Here is a 17,548-nt window from a genome sequence, read left to right on the forward strand (position 1 = left end):
CTGGAGCAAGCCAGGAGAAGCCCAGGAGGGAAAGGAGCCAAGTGAGTCCAGGGGGGAAAGCAGGGCCTGAGTGAAGTCAAGAGGCCAAAGGTGCCATCCAGAGGGACCTCGACACGCTTGTGAGGTGGGCTGATGCCAACCTCATGAGGTTTAACCATGCCAAGTGCAAGGTCCTACACCTGGGTCAGAGCAATCCCAGGTACAGCTACAGGTTGGGCAGAGAAGAGATTCAGAGCAGCCCTGCTGCAGCAAGCACTTCCAGACAAATCCAACTTCTTCACAGCCCGAAGTCAGGGCTCTGATGGAACAGACATTCTGCGGTCAGAGCCTTTGCCAACTGCAGACACCGACAGCACAAACACACCTTCGAGGTGGTTGGCATCCCAGGATGCGAGACCTCTCTCATGGCTTGCAGAAAGATCATTCAGGGGGTCATTTTCGCTTCTGTGCGTGCTCACTTCACTTCTTGCAGCTCTGGTCAGCTCGAGTCCAGTTGAGATCGGTGCCTGGAAGGACCTGCCAGGGTCCTGACTTCCGGTAAAGCAAACCAGACTGGCTCCTACTTTAAGTTGCACAGCTGTAGCTGAACAAGGCCATACCCCAAGGTGTGAAAGCCCAGTTTTGCCTTTAGTTTGGAGAGGGTAAGTCATGAGGCTGCGTCAGTAGCAGCACACAAGATGGATCGATCAGTTGGAGGGAGCTCCAGACACTAAACTGCAGCTCAGGGGTAGGTAACACAACAGCATTGCTTGTGCACAGCCTTTCACTGCATGCAAAACACACAGGATGCATGAGAAACCTCCTCCTCCTCCTCACTTGTAAAGACTGCCACAGCCTCACTCCCAAGATGAGCATGCTGACCCCAGCTACACATTCACTACAGACTCGTTTCCAACAGCTAGAATGCACCATGAACCTCATAGAGCAGAGTAGGGCAGAGAGACAGCAGATGAGGAGCATCATCCAGCTCTGGGTGGGATGTTAGCAAGTTTGCTCAGCTCCCTTCGCGTTTCTCCAGTGCTTACTGGGGCAGAAGCAATGCCTCGGAGCCATCCCCTAGAGTTTGCTGTCAGGTCTACTGGGTCTTTGGAAAGCATCCCAGCTCCTGGAATGAGACACCCATGAGCTGCACACCTCCTGCACCAAAGTTCATAGGATCCCAGCCTGGTTTGTGCTGGAAGGGACCTTAAACTTCATCCAGCTCCAGCCCCTGCCATGGGCAGGGACACCTTCCACAAGGGCAGCTTGCTCCAAGCCCGTGTGTCCAGGATGACAGCAGCACAAAAAACACTAGAGAAAACCTTAACATACTTGTATCTCATGAACTAGGTGAATATAAAGGTCATTTTATGGGTAATTAAGCACCGAGTGGTGAAATCCCAGCATCTCCAACACCTTTGAATCAAGTTTCAGTGTTTTCCATCTTGGCACATTACGCAGCTTCGTGTGGTCACACTTGAGCTGCTGCCCTTAAGCTTTCATCATGGTACTTCCACGCTGCAAGCACCAGAAAAGCCTCTTGCCAGGCACGAACCAGTATCTAAGGACCTAACGTAGATGCGCAAAGAAGAAGCTCAAATTGAAAGAGTCATTTCTCTAATTTAATAGAAATAACCAAAACAAAATGGTTTTTAAACAATGCTTTAAACTGACCTAATACAACTTCTACAGCACATTCCAGAGCACTTAACAGGAAGTATTTACAGGCAGGTAATGTATTAAATAACCAGGTAAAGAAAAACTTTTAGTACACACCAGCAAAAAACACAGGAACAGAACAATTAGAAACAGTAACTTGGTTTAAAAAAGTTCCATATGATTATTCAGGAAATACAATACCACAGAAACAGCACTTTTGTCTGAAGAATCATATTAAAAGATGAGAGGAGTTTACTATGTGCAAAAAAGAACCAGTTCAGTTACCGGAAGCAAGAAAGAATCAAAGAATGGCGTGAATTTAACCCTTCCATGAGCACGTTAACATGTAAAACAGGCTTTCAACTGCACAAGTCTTTATAGGCTTATATACATGTTTGATGGTGTCTGAACTGAAGGAATACCCCGTTTGTAGGCCATTAGCAGACATGCACCTCCTTTTCTGACACGTAGCTTACTCTAGAGTGGATGCTGCAACAAGTCACACTTACAAAATGCCTTAGTACCTCTCCTTGTAGAAAGTCCGTAAATCCTAAAGGAAACAGCCTTGAGCTGGAAGATCACTCAGTAGAAAAGGCCAGAATCGCATCTTGCACATTGAACAGTCCCCTTGTAATAAAGGTGGAAGTTGCTGCACCCACACCTTGAGAAACAGGAACCCTCCCTATCCGAGGACACAGCGCTCACGCTGGAATCTGTCTGGGTACACTGCGGTGTAGGAACTGGTTTTTAACAAAAGAAACCTCTGTTATTTTACCCAAACACCTCCTCATTAGAGAAATATGGAACTTTCCCCATTTTGCAAACTCAAATGCCCCACTCTCAACAACTCCTGCACACTTGTGGTTTTAAAAGCTAGACTTCGTGATATGCATACAAGCCACCAGCCAAAGGGAAGGATGCCTGGCATGCTAATAGGCAACAGACAAAGCAGGTTTATTGCTTTTTCCAAGGAAGAGAGTAAGGAAAACAAATCCACAAGAGCTTTAAAACACTGCTGCCATTCCCTAAACTTCTAAAGGTCAGCCGCTGAACTCGGTCATACAGAACACTCCATCTGGGGGGATTTTAAGGCCTAAATTTAAGGACTTCTGTTTCACAAGTCCTTAAAATCCACCCAAATCTGCAGAAATGTCCATGAAACATTCCAGTGATCCAGCACTTGGTGTGCAGACACAGTTAGATGCACCAGCAGTGGCGACATCCCCACAAACCCCAACCCAACTCTCAACATTTAACAGAGCATTGCTATTTTCAAACAGTTGGGAACATCTTTTTTGGATAGTAACTCTGCCTTATGTGCTACAGACCACTTCATTCCAGGGCACAGCTTACTACAAGACCTGAACCTATTGAGCTAGTTAAATCATCACTACTCACTAGTAATTACATGGCAGGATACCTGCTGAGGTAATTGAGAAACCCACAAGTAGCATACTGTACACCTCTCACTCTTCTTTCAAAAGCAAGTTCTCTTTTACTTCTTTGGATTAACTTAAATGTCAGGGTCATTTACAACAGAAAATTGAGACACAAATGGGCTTTTTCACAACTGCCTTAAATGAGAGCATATAGTTACAGCATGTGCCAGACTATCTTCTTGAGACCAGGTTAGAACATTGTGACCATGAGGACAAAGGGGATGGGACACAGAGTGCATCCACCACACCTCTGGTCTGGAGAAGCTGTATCTGTGTAAGCCACACTTTAATTCCCAGGGTGAGACACAATCACTTGCACATATTGCACACACATCATCTGGCCCAAAGAAGAAGCTCAGTAACAGCAGCCTAAACCCCATTAAACTGCTCTTGAACAAGTTGCATACAGCGTGGCACCAAAACCTTCGTTTGACTGAACAAACCCTTACCAGCTCTATGTAGAATACTTACAGACTAGAGGATCTGCAAATGGATTAATAGAATTTAGCTAGTTGCAAAACAACCATTGAATTGTCCTGGGAGCTCAAAATGAAGGGGTGGGAAGAGTAAAAGAGACTGTTGGTTTCCTCTATAAAGAAGAAACACACTTTCTTGCACAAGAAGATTCAACCTCCTGAGCACTGATGAATTGAATGGAAGGGCCAATTCTAAAATTCAGGGGGTTATGTGCAAGAGCAGGGCTTGAACCCTCAAGCAACGCCAAAGCTCAGCATCACCTGTGGTCTGCAAGTGAGCTAGTGGAGTACCGGCAAGTGGTAGGTGAGCCTCTTCTGTCTTGCTGTAGGGAGTGAAGCTGCCAGAAGCTCCCCCAGAACAGACACCAGCTCTGGGGTCTGGTACCTGGAGTCTGGGCGGCCAACGATGGTACCTGCAGGAGCCAGGAGCATGTGCTACCCCTGAACTGCAGCTCTGTGGCCCAGCCTAGGGTGCCACCACGCTTGTCCTACGCTCCGGTGTCTGCAGTACTTGAATCCATGACTGGTGCCTTACAAAGTGAACAGATAAAAGGCTGAAGCCTGAAGGGACAGAACCTGCTTAAGTGCCATAAAAAAAAAAAAAAAAAAAAAAATCGCAACCCCGATAGAAGAGAATTCACAAAAAAACTTATTTTCATTATAATTTTAATATTCTTCCTTTGCAAAATGAAGCTGAGAAACTAGAAGTGCAGAAATAGGCAATACACAGAGCTATTAAATGATCCCTTGTTAATATTAGTGTCCTATTCACACATGTCATCTTTTCTATGGGCAAAGGTTTTGCTATTTGTTAATTTGTTTAAGTAGAATTACTTTTCCTTTCACATACAAACTGGTAAAAACCCAACTGAACCTGGCACTATGTTAACATCTGAGAACTGAAAACAAAAACCCCACCAGTCTGAGTTTTAAGTGTAACATCTGTGTAACCTAAAGAAGTGAGCTTGAAGGTACAAATACCTTCAGCTCTCTCGTTCATTATGAGAGGTACAGTCACACTGTACATATACTTTGTTCTTATAAAAGAAATGAAATCTTAAGTGATTTGCACAAAAATTGCTGAGAGCATCTCAATTTGATACACTGTGCTACAATATTTACCTTTACCATTATGGTAAAGCTTATACAACGTCACAGGAATTGCTCACACTGAGTATACCCAAACCCCTGTGATTTACCACAGAAGTGCTGCAGTCACACAAAACCTCATGGCAAATTTATAGTCTGTCCACTTGAGCTCATCTGATGACATTAGTTCTTCAGCTTCCTTTACTCAGATCTATGTGAAGGTTCCTATTTCTAGGATGTCTCTCAGTAAAGGAAACAACTGTTCAAACTATAATTCCATTGTGATGGCCTAATTTGAGCCAGAAATACTGGAATGAAGGCAGTGTGCAATGGGAAGGCACTGCAGAGATGCCTGCCACAGGGTTTAGGGAAACTCTTCTGTTTTCACTACCGACCACAAACCACTCCAAGCCAAATCCTGGTCTCCGCAAGTTCTTTGTTCAATGGATGGACAAATAACCCAATCAACAGATTCATTCCAATTCTTTTGAGACATTTCGCTCCTAAGCTGCTTCTGAAGAAAGTTCTGAGTAGTACTCTGATAAAAATAAGACAGAACCTCAAAATGAATGCAATGTTAGAAATAGCATATATTACAAATCTTTTCTTGATAGGAACAATTAGTAAGAATACATATTAGCTTAAAAACAGGTCAGCAAATGTTGCTGATCTGCAAGAAATCTCAATTCACTATTTACAAATAAGACAAAGTGAATACAGGAAATTTTACACATTTGGTAGTTACTAGGTTATTGTCTGCCAAGTGGTCTATTTGAAACTGATATTTAGGAAGACTGGAAAAAAAACACCCCAACCAGTTACTACCTCTTCAGTCAATATCTGAAGTACAGAAAATGAGCTGATGAATACTGGAGATGACATTCTGCCTCATTAGGGGGAGCAGGGACAGATGACACGATGCTAAGACTTCTGCCATTAAAATGTTCTGTGTACAGGACTCATCATAAATATACCTAGCCCTACTGAAAAGAGATCCTTGCCACCAGTTTAGTCTTTCATCTGTCAAGAACTCACACTCCTGCACTTGCCAATTCAGAACAGTTTAATGATATTGGTTTTTTTCCTTTTGCTATACATAAAATGTTGTAAAGAAAGTCAAGTTTAGGTAATTGGATCAACACAGAAGACCAGTTACTCACAATACCGCTTAAATGAGATGAAAAAAAAGCAATGAACAACATGCACTGAAGTTCATACAAAGAGGGGTGCTCAGGAAAACTGCTTACAGTTTAGACTGCAGTCCAAAATGAATGCAAGACACTGTAACTGTGTTGTTCCAGCGCTGTGGAACATTTTACTAAGGAGTCTTATCTGCAAATGGAACATCTTTTGTCAAATCTGCTTCTCTTCTACATTCATCCACCTCTATCTGTGAGACCCGGATGAGTGTGCCCCCTCCACCAGGAAAAGAAAACATACTGTAAATCAAGAAAAAAAAAAAAAAACAAACAAAAAAAGGAAATAAACCACAAAAAATTTACAATATAATTTTTCCCCTTTTGATGAGAATGCTTTTCTGTACAAGTGGGTTTTTTTGTCATCTAATACTGTTTAAAAAGCTATCAGCTTCTTCAAGGTAGCCACTGTCGGCATGATAATATTCCAGGAACACTTAAATAACAGTTTTTACAATAAATTTTAGGTCCATATCATTAGATTACTTTATATGCACTGGTCTGTCATCTGATTTTAGGCGTTTTCTACGTGGCTGTATAAAATCTTCATCGGAGTCCTCAGTTATTTCACCATCATCCTCTTCCTGCTCAAATTCAGGCAAAGGCTGGAAGGTCCTGTCTGGGTAGATTTCTGGAAGTTTATCTTCAAAGTATAATGCAACTGCCTTCCCTGCCTGTGCTACTTCTGAATCAGCCTGTAAACAAAAGAAGACAGGAATATTCACCTGTTGGAAATGCACATCTGTTCACCAAGTGTGCATGGTCTGAAACGCTTACCTTCAAATTAATCTCTTGTGTTTCTGCATAAACTTGAACAACTTTCATCATCTAAAAAGGATACCAGAGTCAAAAAAAAAGAAATTATAATCCTTCCTAAAGTTATGAGATTGCATAGGATTGGATGACTAAAGTCAGCCATAACAACAGAACAGTTTGTTATGGACTACACCTCTTTAGTTCTCCAACTTAGCAGAAGCAGGTTTAAAACAGTCTTAGGAGAGGGGCATGAAGTAAATAAACTTCAACAAAACACACAACTTTGGTACAAATAAGTGTCTCCCAGCCATTTCAGAACTGTGCTCTACTCCTGACTGCTTTCTTCAGTATAGATCACAATAATGTCCAGACAACTGAGGAGAAGTCTCACTTGAGAGAGAAATGCTTCATGAGACTTTCTTGGGGATCTTAGCCCACTTTGATTTCTAGTTTTCAAAAGCATATGGCTTAGAGACACTAGACATGATAAGAGGTCAGGATGACCCATCCTTTGCCATAAGCCAGCATTTCAAACAGTGAGAAAAGTCCAAAACATCTTTTGTTTTAAAAAACACCAACAAAACAAAAAACACATCCATGAGTCCTTGCTCCCTTATTTTACTCTTGTCCCTAAGAGCTGCAGCATGTTTTCCTCTACAGCAGATGCTTCATTAATTCCCTTGATTGAGAAGTTCACATAATTGCAACTTCTTCCACAGTGCTCGTTAACCTCCACCTAATACAGAGACATAAGGGAGTCAAAGTCCCAAATGCTTGTGAGCATTTACAGCATTACATCATTAACCTTGATTTTTACTAGTGCACTTGTGAAACAGTTGAGATTTTAATTACAGGTTTGTGTAATTCCTTCCATTTACTTCTTCATCCAGCCAGAAATGCAGCCCAAACACTGCAAAACTCAGAAAAATACTGGCTGGTTTATGCATTTCTAAAGGTCTGAAGGAAGCCATTCCTTACAACATCTTACTTTAAGGCACTTCAGAAATGAGGATACCCTCTGATCTCAGCTCCCACTCTCTGTTTCAGCACAATACAAGCATTCTTTCTTTATACTCAGAATATTTTCCCCATTGTTTAACCTACTAATAACACTGAGGTAATTCCTCCTGAAGTCACATTTCACATTAAGTGCAAATACATCATTATCAGATGGGTTCACTGCAAAATAAGTCAACTTCCCACAATCATCAGAAATAGTGCTCCATACAAAAGTTATCTACTGAGAACTGATTTTTGTGAGAGCCCAACTACCCATTAGCTAAAGCACTAAGCTTAATTGCAGCCACAATTAACACAATGCTTTGCAGGTACTAGAACCAGCAGAATAATCTCCAGAAAGGCACTTCTCAGTAAAGGAAGTTTCCTCAGTAAAGGTCTCCCATGTTTCATCACTGAAGGAGCAATTACCTGTATAGCCTGAGACAGTTTTAAGGACTGCTCAATTATCTTTATTACCACACTTCCTAAGCACTTCTTCAGTCTATTTGATGTACAGAAACAAGGTCACCCTGCTCCTCAATCATATATATCCATACCAGTGAATGCACTTTAAAAAGCACCCTCTGTTAAAGCCTGATCTCCCCAGTTGGCTAAAACTGAGAGGTAGTCCTGTAACTGCATTTGTTTCATTTGGGTTTAAGTGTCTGATTCAGCATCTGCTCCATAAGCAGAAGTTAAAACTAGAAGCAGAGCCTTAACTGGAGTAAAACATCAAAATACATTAAAACAGATCTTCATGTAAAAAACCATGTACAGATTAGAAGTTAACATACTTCATTAAACCTTTCACAGTTCTTGAAGATCAACCGCACATCTGCCACAAAATCCTCAGGAGTCTGGTAGTGTTGGGAATGCTTCTTTTGCAGTTTCTTTTTCACTGTAGATAAATCCATTGGTTTCTTTATGATTTTATAGTAGTTTGGTATCTGCAAAACACAGTAATTCATCACTATGATGACTAAACAGTTCAGAGAAGCAGCTGAATTTCTTCATTTATCAGATTAACAATCAGCTAATCCCATCATGCACTGTATGTATGTTCCACAACTGCCTTTCCTCAAACTGTTTAAGAAGTTCTTTCTAACCTTCAGTGTCTATCATAGCACAACAATGCTTTGCAATATAGTTACTTCTTTTACAGCTGAAACAGAAGTAGTTTCTTTCCTTTTTAATTTAAAAGATTGACCAAAACATCCTACAGCATTTTTAATTTCATGGGTATCCCAAGACATTATGTTCCAAATTCAACAACTGCTCATTGAAAGTATTTAACTATCTGGGTTTGAGACTAGGAGTAGAACCTCTGCATGGAGAAGCAACAGAATCAGCTCCTGCATCTCTCAGAATCATGAAATACTGGATGACCACCAGAACTTTTAGGTTGATGAAGGGGGACATTCTTCAAGTAAAAGCTCTCAGTTCCTTTCTGAACTCAACTCTAGACTTTGAGGGATGTTATGCCAAAAAGAAGTCACTGAATCCCAGATTGTTTTGGGCTGGAAGGGACCTTAAAGACCATTTGGTTCCAAATCCCTGCCACGGGCAGGGACATCTTCCACTAGAGCAGGTTGCTCTAAGCCCCATCCAACCTGGCCTTGAACACTGACAGGGATGGGGCACTAACCATCACAAACCAATCCATCTAAACTATCACTAAATCACCAACTACTTTTCAGGAGACTCACCGAGGCTGGGACTGGCTCTTGAAATTCAATGCTCAGCTCATGACAATACAGGTAAAGCAGGAGACGTTCACATTTCTTAAGAAAGAAATAAACAGCTTCACATTAATATCCTTAATTTATCCTCAGACTAGAAGTTCCCATCTCCTTATTTTAAGCGGGTTTGTACTTTATCAGCTTAATACTAGAAAACTGAAATGCAACCCCCACAAGTTTAACTATCAAATGTAAATGTTTTTACAAATTTCCTGTTGAAATATTTTTCCCTCCATTACTTGTAATTCCTTTGGAGGAATTCAATTTCATTATGCACAGACTGATGGGATAAAGCTCAGGACAATTCTCACCATCAAGGTCATTACACCTTCTACAAGAATGCCCCTCAATATTGCTAGCACCTCTCTCAGCATGAACTTAATGCATCAAACTCACATAGCTATTTATAAGGTTATACCAATGTTAAATGCAAAGAACTTCTAATTAAGAACACTGAAGACATTAACATTCATCCATGTTAAAGGATGTATTTAAATACAAAATAGGTGTTTACATGGAAGTTTTAGCAACAAAATGATTACAGTGCCAATGTGATGGAGCACTCCCACATTGTCATCGACATCTGGGTACATGGGGACAGCAGGAAAAGTCTCAGTACTCATGTCAGGGCTTTGTTTGCTAAAGCCACAACTATACTTAATTTTCTGCAGCCACAGCAAAAACATCTTCAAGAAGCAGTGGGGGGACAGCTAATTTGAGAAGACACATTTGCCTATGCGACAGATTCCCACAGATGTGAGACATACCCTTTGGTCCACAGGACTCAGGCCTTGTGCTGTTTTCCCTTTCTTGCTGTGTTGTGAATTGTCACAATCATATTCTACTTCTGGTTTGCTCAGATCTCTGCAGAACGTACATATCCACTCTCCACTAAACAGAAACAAACACTGTTATTCCAGGTATCCAAGGACAAAGTCTCTTTAGTGATGACTACAACGATTCTTTTGTTAGCCCTAACAGATTCACATCTTACTGTAGTAAAGACTTGGGATACTCAAAGATAAAGAATAACCCTTAATGTTCAAGGTAATTCTGCCAGTCATTGGCATTTTTCCTGCCCTCACATTTCTCTCCCAAGTATGTAGTAATACTTTACAACACCTTCTTACCATGACTTTAAAATTGACTTTAAATAACAGAATCTTACTTTGAGAGACCATGTGTTTATCAGATAAACGCCGACCACTTACATGCAAAATTAAGCAATTCAGGCAGGCCTTTGAAATGTCAGATTGTTTTTTACTGACAGGAAGTCATCCAGAACTAGCTGATGCTGAGGATGAAGCACCAGTTTTGACACTGTGTTGAGATCTACCATATGAATGAGAGCACAGAGCTGCTCTCAGGAACCATTACAGACTTTCTGGTACCTTGGAAAGCTGAGGAGTGTCGGTACGTGACAAGTCAGGTGAAACACCTTTGGACACTTTTCACAACATAACAGATCCCCTCCGTTTTGGCATACAGCACACCAGTCTTCATTTGGATCATCATCTTTGTTATTGCCTTCTCCTCCAACTCTTGCTGCTCTGTGCATTAAACTCCGCACTGGGGATTTTCCATTTACAAGGCTATGTCCAGACTGTTTGCAGCTTTCACTTAAATCTGCTGGTTCAGTTTTTACATGATTTTCAAGACTTCCTAATGCTTCTAATTCACTTTCCAGATGCAAGTTGGTGGACAGTGGTGGTGTCAAGCTGCTCTCAGGACTGCTAAGCTGAAATGAAAGTAGCACAAGAAAATCAGTCAATTTTACACAGCCATCTTTCTTCCTATGTTGCAAGTCAAAAGCATTCCCACCATTTAGAGGTACTATACTCATCTCCCACAATACATGGCAAATCATGAAGACCTGAGTCGCATACAGTATTGAATACTACTTGTTCACAAGTCCACCCTTTTCAAGAACAGACTTATTTCTACTGATATAACATGATCAAACTTTCAAGACAAACACACCAGTAAGTGGTTAAAAATATACCTTCACTGTCACTAGGAAAAATCCCCAAATCCATCACCCTGCTCCCAGTACATAAACCATGTTAAATCACAGAATTTGATGCTTAAGGCAAGCCATTACACACTGTTGCACAAACTAACTTTACCATGCAAGCACTCCTTCGGCCATCCTCTGTTTTCTCCTGTTTAACTGTTCCTGAGAAACTGCATATCTCTTCTTCCATCCCTGGCTCTTGCTTGACTTTCACTTGGTCAGACTTGAAGTTAATGCTTGTTTTCTCAGCAGCTCTGCCCGAGGAGCCACAGCTAGAAAGATACCAGTGTGTAAATAAGAGGAAAACTCATCACAGCAAAAAATAGTGACTGTTTCCTGTACAATTTCAAAGTCAAAGCATGTCAGAACATTCATGAGGTAGATCAAGTTTAAAAGACAGCAGAGAATCATAGTGAAAGAGGTGAAGGAGGCAAATCAGTCTCATGCAAGCATCCTTCCATTACTGGGTCACAATTATATCAAAGCCATACTGACCCACTGCCAATTCATTATTTGAACTCATGTCTGATTTTTCAGCCTGCAGTGTTAGCACACTTACCTTCCTCTGCTCCCTGTGCTGGAGGTACTAGGTGGCCTCACAGGAGTGTGGGAGTTGGATAAACCTGCAAAGAAGCAGCATACAAGTTAGAATCATAGAATCGTTAGGGTTGGAAAGGACCTTAAGATCATCTAGTTCCAACCCCCCTGCCGTGGGCAGGGACACCTTACGCTAAATCATAGAATCATAGAAGTTGACTTTGTACAAATCTATTTCACCTAATCCAAACAGTGCTGTAGCCCTCAGCCTATTAAGTCCTCAAATGTTGTCCACTGACATCCACCAATAAAGTCACGAAAAGCAGATTGTTTTGCACTTGGGTTTTGAGAAACATAAGTTCCACTGCTGCAACCGTTCATTCACAGAGTTTTACAATAATCTTACAGGGAGAAGACTAAGAGAAACACATTATCAAATTAAATTGGCTTCTTACTAATAGAAATGGACATTTTCAATGTTTAAATAACTCAACATTAGGTACTGGTGACTTAATTTGTTCACATCCATAACGAAAGCTTTATCATCCGTCTGCTACTATTAGTGTGACCTTGCTCAAATGATATTCCTGTGACTAAGAATCATAGACCCACAGACTGGTTTGGGTTGGAAAGGACCTTAAGATCATTCAGTTCCAACCCCTGCCACAGGCAGGGACACCTTCCACTAGAGCAGCTTGCTCCAAGCCCCTGTGTCCAACCTGGCCTTGAACACTGCCAGGGATGGGGCAGCCACAGCTTCTCTGGGCACCCTGTGCCAGCGCCTCAGCACCCTCACAGGGAAGAGCTTCCTCCTTATATCTAACCTAGATCTCCCCTGTTTGAACTTATTATCCTTATACTATTGCTGCACTCCCTGATGAAGAGTCCCTCCACGGCATCCTAAGCTATTCTAGAAACTTCCCAAACCTCAGAAAAGTCTAGCCAGTCATCATGGTAAGACGAGATAGAACAATGTAGTCTCTACATGTATCTGGAATACTGCATTCATGTGCTGGCAGTTTCTTACTGTAAAGATATTTCTGAAGGAGGGTAACATCGAAATTTCCAGAGGAATTTATTTCTGAGCAAATCAAATTCCAGCAGAACTTCCCTGGTGGCAGGAAATGGAAGGTAATTGTTTTCAACTTAAATGCCAGAAATACCCATTTGCTTTTTAGAATCATTAGAAATCCCCATCACACTCACCTGATGACCCTGGCGATAGAGCTGAAGGTCCTGGGGAGGGATTCATGGTACTTGTGGGTTGTGGGGGTAGGTGGCTGCCTGTGATATATCTACTTAGAAGGTTATCTAAGCTACTTGAACCAGCATCTTCAAGCTAAGAAAAAAAACCAAAAGTCTGAATCAGTGAGGCCTAAGTAAACCTTTTGAATAGTTCCACATCTTCAAACTGTGATCACTATCTTTACCAGAATTGTACACTCTGCCCACAAGGTTTCAGGACATCAGCAAACATTTCTATCACTTTCATACAGAGATAGACTTTCAAAACAGAAACCCACAGCCAGAAACTTAAAGTGAGATTTCTCAATAGCTCCCAAATATCTGAGTTCTTCCAGTCATGGAAGTTCTTCCACGGTCATGGGCTACACTTACTCTAGGTCATTCCAAACTTTTTGGTTCCCAGATGCTCAGTATGTTAGTCATACAAACGGTGGTCAGTCACATGAACTACCGGATTACTAATGTGATGAGTTATTCCACAGTTAAGATACTAAGGGAAATCATGAACTGGTTTTACTTCAGGATGATGTGAAAATCTTGCTCCCTCCCACTCACTTTTGTGCAGATTTTGATACATTTAAAACAAGGACACAGGTACCCTATTACTTATTATCTCCTTAAAGCTATTAACTGCAAAACAGCATAATTGCAAATAATGCGTTTGAAATCCATGACAGCTATAAACAAGTATAGAAAAAGAGCATCTGAACCAAATTCTGCTTTTTCAGTGTACCCAGAAGCTGCATGCTTATATTTTATACATCCCACTGCCAAAAGTTTCTAACTTGGTGTATCATAAACTTCGGACACATACAGGTGATGTCCTGATGTTATACAGTCATAACCAGTTGGTTATACTTGTGTTTTGTTCTAGTGACTAAATAAAGCTTCAGCACTGCACATAAACCAGATTCAGATGTGATCCTTTCTTCCCCCCCTTCACTATGTTTACATGCAAATTACTTGCAGCCTTGTGAGAAAACATGAGCATACAACCCCCTGAACATGACTCTAAGAGTTAAACAAGTTGCTATGGTATTACACCAGAAAATCTACTTGGACGTAAATGTTGGATGTAAATGGCTTCTTGCATACAAGGAAATTATTAGAGCCACTCTACTGGGGTACAGAGGAAATGGAGAGCAGACACACAAGTAGGGCAGTGGGACACCTTTTCTCAGTACTTCCTACATTTGAGTGTCATATTTAGGAACATCCCAGGGAAGTGCCAGGTAACTTTAAATAAACCTCCATTCAAGTCATTCAACATATGTAACTATTCAACTCTTCCAGTGATATCTTCGCATACAGTAGTCTTGTGGAAGAAAGGAAGCAAACAGTAGTTGGGATTAACTAATCCAAGTATCAATTTCACTACAGGACAGCCATTAAGTAGTGATTAATCTAAACACTAACACAGGTCAAGCAGGTCAGCCCTGTATAGTGAAATAAGTTACATGCCCAAGACAAGGGCTGAAGATGTTAATTCTTCAACTCTAAATGGTAATTTATACCATTCCACAGACAAGTACCAATAACCAAATAAAAAAAGAGAATGGAAAGCAGATCGTTACTTCACCCACAGCCTGATCTCCTCCACTGACCTGGATGGGTGGGATATCTGGCAGGGAAGGTAAGTTCTCGGGGTTTGTCACAGAAGGAATGAGTTCAATTGCAGTAACGGACGGACTCGTTGGACCACGGTTCGCACTCGCCATTGTTGCTGTAGTGGGACTGGTTGGATTAATAGTGGTGTTGTGCGCAGAAACAACTGGAAAAGGCCCTGCGTGCCCAGGGTTAGAATGCTGCAGGAAAAGAGAAGGGACCATGGAAAGAAAAAAGCACTTTACTTGGAAAGAAAAAGCAATTTATGTGGCTAGATGTTTAAACATACAGCACGTATTCCACAAAATTCCTGCAGACAAATAGGACAGACACTGCATGTAAAACACGTGCATTATAGGATAGTCCTCAATAAAGAATTAGGGGGAAATATATAAACTTATATTTCTATCAACATAACCTGATAGCACTGAATGCAAAGCAACTGCTGTTTTTATTTACTTGGAAAGAAAAAGCACTTTATGTGGCTAGATGTTTAAACATACAGCACGTATTCCACAAAATCGTGTTCATATACGATTTTCTTAATTATTTCCTCCAAAGACAACTTCAGAGTCCACGTCTGTCTACAAACTTACAGAGTAATTGTTTGAAGTATTATAGAGTAATTTTTGATTTTCCAGTCACATTAGCATTCATTGTCAAGAACTTTCATTCTGAATGGTATGCAGAGCTCGGCATCATGCTTCAGGTTTAAATTTAAAACCGCTTTGAATTTGGTTTCATTAGAAACCCTCAACTACATCACTTTGAACTTCACTACTCTTTGACTGTTCTCTAGGAAACCTAAAAGCTGAATGTCATGGAAAAATGAAAAAGGAAATGTTTTGTTTCCCAGAACAAAAATGAAACACAAACATTAGAACTCATTTTCAGTCCTATGGTTTGGATTTTCTGATGTTCACAGTACAATATGCCACACAAAAAAGCACATGTGTGTAGCTGCGAGTTCTACACGCTACATAAATATATTTACAGCTGGAGGTATCATCTATTGTAATGACAGATTGGCACAATGGCACAAATGAAGCGTGTACACAGGATATACTTGTCTTTGAAGGTGAGGCTGCATCATGGAGTATTGTGGTCCATTGTGGCGTGGTATTCCTGGTATACGAGCAGCATTCTGAGCCATTCTCATCTGATGTGCTTGGAAAGCCCCACAGTTCATGTTACCCCTCTGCATGGTCTGCATGCTGATCAACCTGGGAGGCTGCAAGGGTTTTTGGGTTTTAAAATTGGTGCTTTGAACATGTTAAAAAGAAGCCAATCTCTTTCCACAGTAGGTTTATTAGTTACAAACATCAAGAAAAGCCAAGAGCTGTCACATTTCAAGTATGGTAAATTTCAAAAGAATTTCATGTTCATAAACTGCTTTGTAGATTAATATTTGATAGAGCTATTTTAACTCTCAGTGCTACTGTAAAACATGAAATAACAACATACAAGATACTTACCTGCTGCTGTATGACTTGTGGACTTGTTTGCCTGGGAACTGACCCAGTTGGCTGTGCCATCCTCATCTGCTGCATTTGCTGATGCTTTTGTGCATACACCTGCTGCTGCATATGCTGAAGGCGAAGCTGCGCTAGATTGATTTGTCCTGGAGCTTTGTTAACGTGGTTTGTTCCTGGAGGAGTTTGTCCAACCACTACATTAGGAGTGTAACTAGGAGTTGGTTTATTTTCAATGACAAGGTTACCTAAAGAAAGCCAAAAGAAGAACCAGTAAACACTTAAATCTCCATGATCATCTGAAGGTTGATAAATGCAGAATATTCAGATGTTTCTAACATTAGTTTTGCTAACAGAAAGAACAGAGCAGACACAGAGAGTAACCAGGACTGGATGGGTTATGTCAAGAGAGTTTTGGTCTTCTGCATTATGAGATGTATTGTACTCCAACTCACTCACGTTGGATGAACAACCCCAATTCAATCTGTTTTTTTCAAGTAACTAGTTTTTCAGAACAAATAGACACCATTTTCTCACCTAAATTGACAACGTTCTTGGCCCAGAACGTAGGGTCACAATGGAAGCGGATTGCTCCATTGGCAGCCGGAACGGGATCGCAACGTGCCTTTAAAATATGCCGTAACTGGAATGTTATCTAATGGGAATCAGAAACAAGACTGGTGAGGACAATGAAGTAAAGAATGAGGACATTAAGAAGTATGTGTTTGCCCAGCTAGATTAAACTGCTGGATCACCAACAAGGAATGTCAATAGCAAGTTTAGTTCCTAGCCTGGAAATTCACAATTCACCAGGAAAAACATCCCTTGTACAATTAGTTTTTTACTCGACTCAGAGGATTACGGAGAAGTGCTGTTACACAATACTACTACAATGACTCAAGTAAAACACTGAGGTGCCTTTACAGAGCTTGACCCCATTCCTTTATGATGCTACTGTTAAGTCCTTACTTTACAAATGAAAAGCGGTGTGCAATTCAGGAAATTCACTCTATTATTACAGAGGGGTTTTTTTCTGTTTTAAATGAAGCATGAATAACTCATTGTCTCTTCCATGGATATAATCTAGTGAAGCTACAGGATACTTCGAACACTCTTTTGACTGAACATTCTCTGTACTGCACAGACAAATTAAAGGATGTTTCCTTACCAGCCGTTTACTGTATAGCAAAGCAGTGCTGCTCCCACTTGCAATAGCCCAATTAGTAAAGTTCATCACATGCTTCACTTGTCTGGAAAGACCAGTGATGTCATTCTGTTGTTGTATTAACTTCATCTGTCTCTCCTTTGTTACATTCTACAAAGAAACAAAAACTTAATTACAA

General features: G+C 40.9%; 1 protein-coding gene across 3 annotated transcripts in view; it reads right to left on the reverse strand.

Moving 5' to 3' along the window:
• Positions 1-1,579: 1,579 nt before the first annotated feature.
• Positions 1,580-17,548, reverse strand: part of TRIM33 (tripartite motif containing 33) — a 32,767-nt gene continuing 16,798 nt past the window's right edge. Inside the window, exons 7-20 of one of the 3 annotated variants that reach the window (XM_062605638.1) lie at positions 17,374-17,520; positions 16,743-16,860; positions 16,209-16,453; positions 15,800-15,964; positions 14,733-14,933; positions 13,090-13,222; positions 11,906-11,969; positions 11,459-11,618; positions 10,724-11,070; positions 10,100-10,223; positions 9,300-9,374; positions 8,388-8,540; positions 6,616-6,666; positions 1,580-6,533 (exon numbers count right to left, since the gene is read on the reverse strand). In XM_062605638.1, the coding sequence (XP_062461622.1) occupies positions 6,321-6,533; positions 6,616-6,666; positions 8,388-8,540; positions 9,300-9,374; positions 10,100-10,223; positions 10,724-11,070; positions 11,459-11,618; positions 11,906-11,969; positions 13,090-13,222; positions 14,733-14,933; positions 15,800-15,964; positions 16,209-16,453; positions 16,743-16,860; positions 17,374-17,520 (2,196 nt within the window). In that variant the 3' untranslated portion in view covers positions 1,580-6,320. The remainder of the gene's footprint in view (positions 6,534-6,615; positions 6,667-8,387; positions 8,541-9,299; positions 9,375-10,099; positions 10,224-10,723; positions 11,071-11,458; positions 11,619-11,905; positions 11,970-13,089; positions 13,223-14,732; positions 14,934-15,799; positions 15,965-16,208; positions 16,454-16,742; positions 16,861-17,373; positions 17,521-17,548) is intronic. The other 2 variants (XM_062605641.1, XM_062605639.1) reach the window with 2 other exon arrangements.

Source organism: Pezoporus occidentalis, unplaced genomic scaffold (assembly GCF_034315485.1).
Source record: "Pezoporus occidentalis ecotype Australia unplaced genomic scaffold, CSIRO_AGI_Poc_V1 ctg92, whole genome shotgun sequence".
Classification (NCBI taxonomy): domain Eukaryota; kingdom Metazoa; phylum Chordata; class Aves; order Psittaciformes; family Psittacidae; genus Pezoporus; species Pezoporus occidentalis.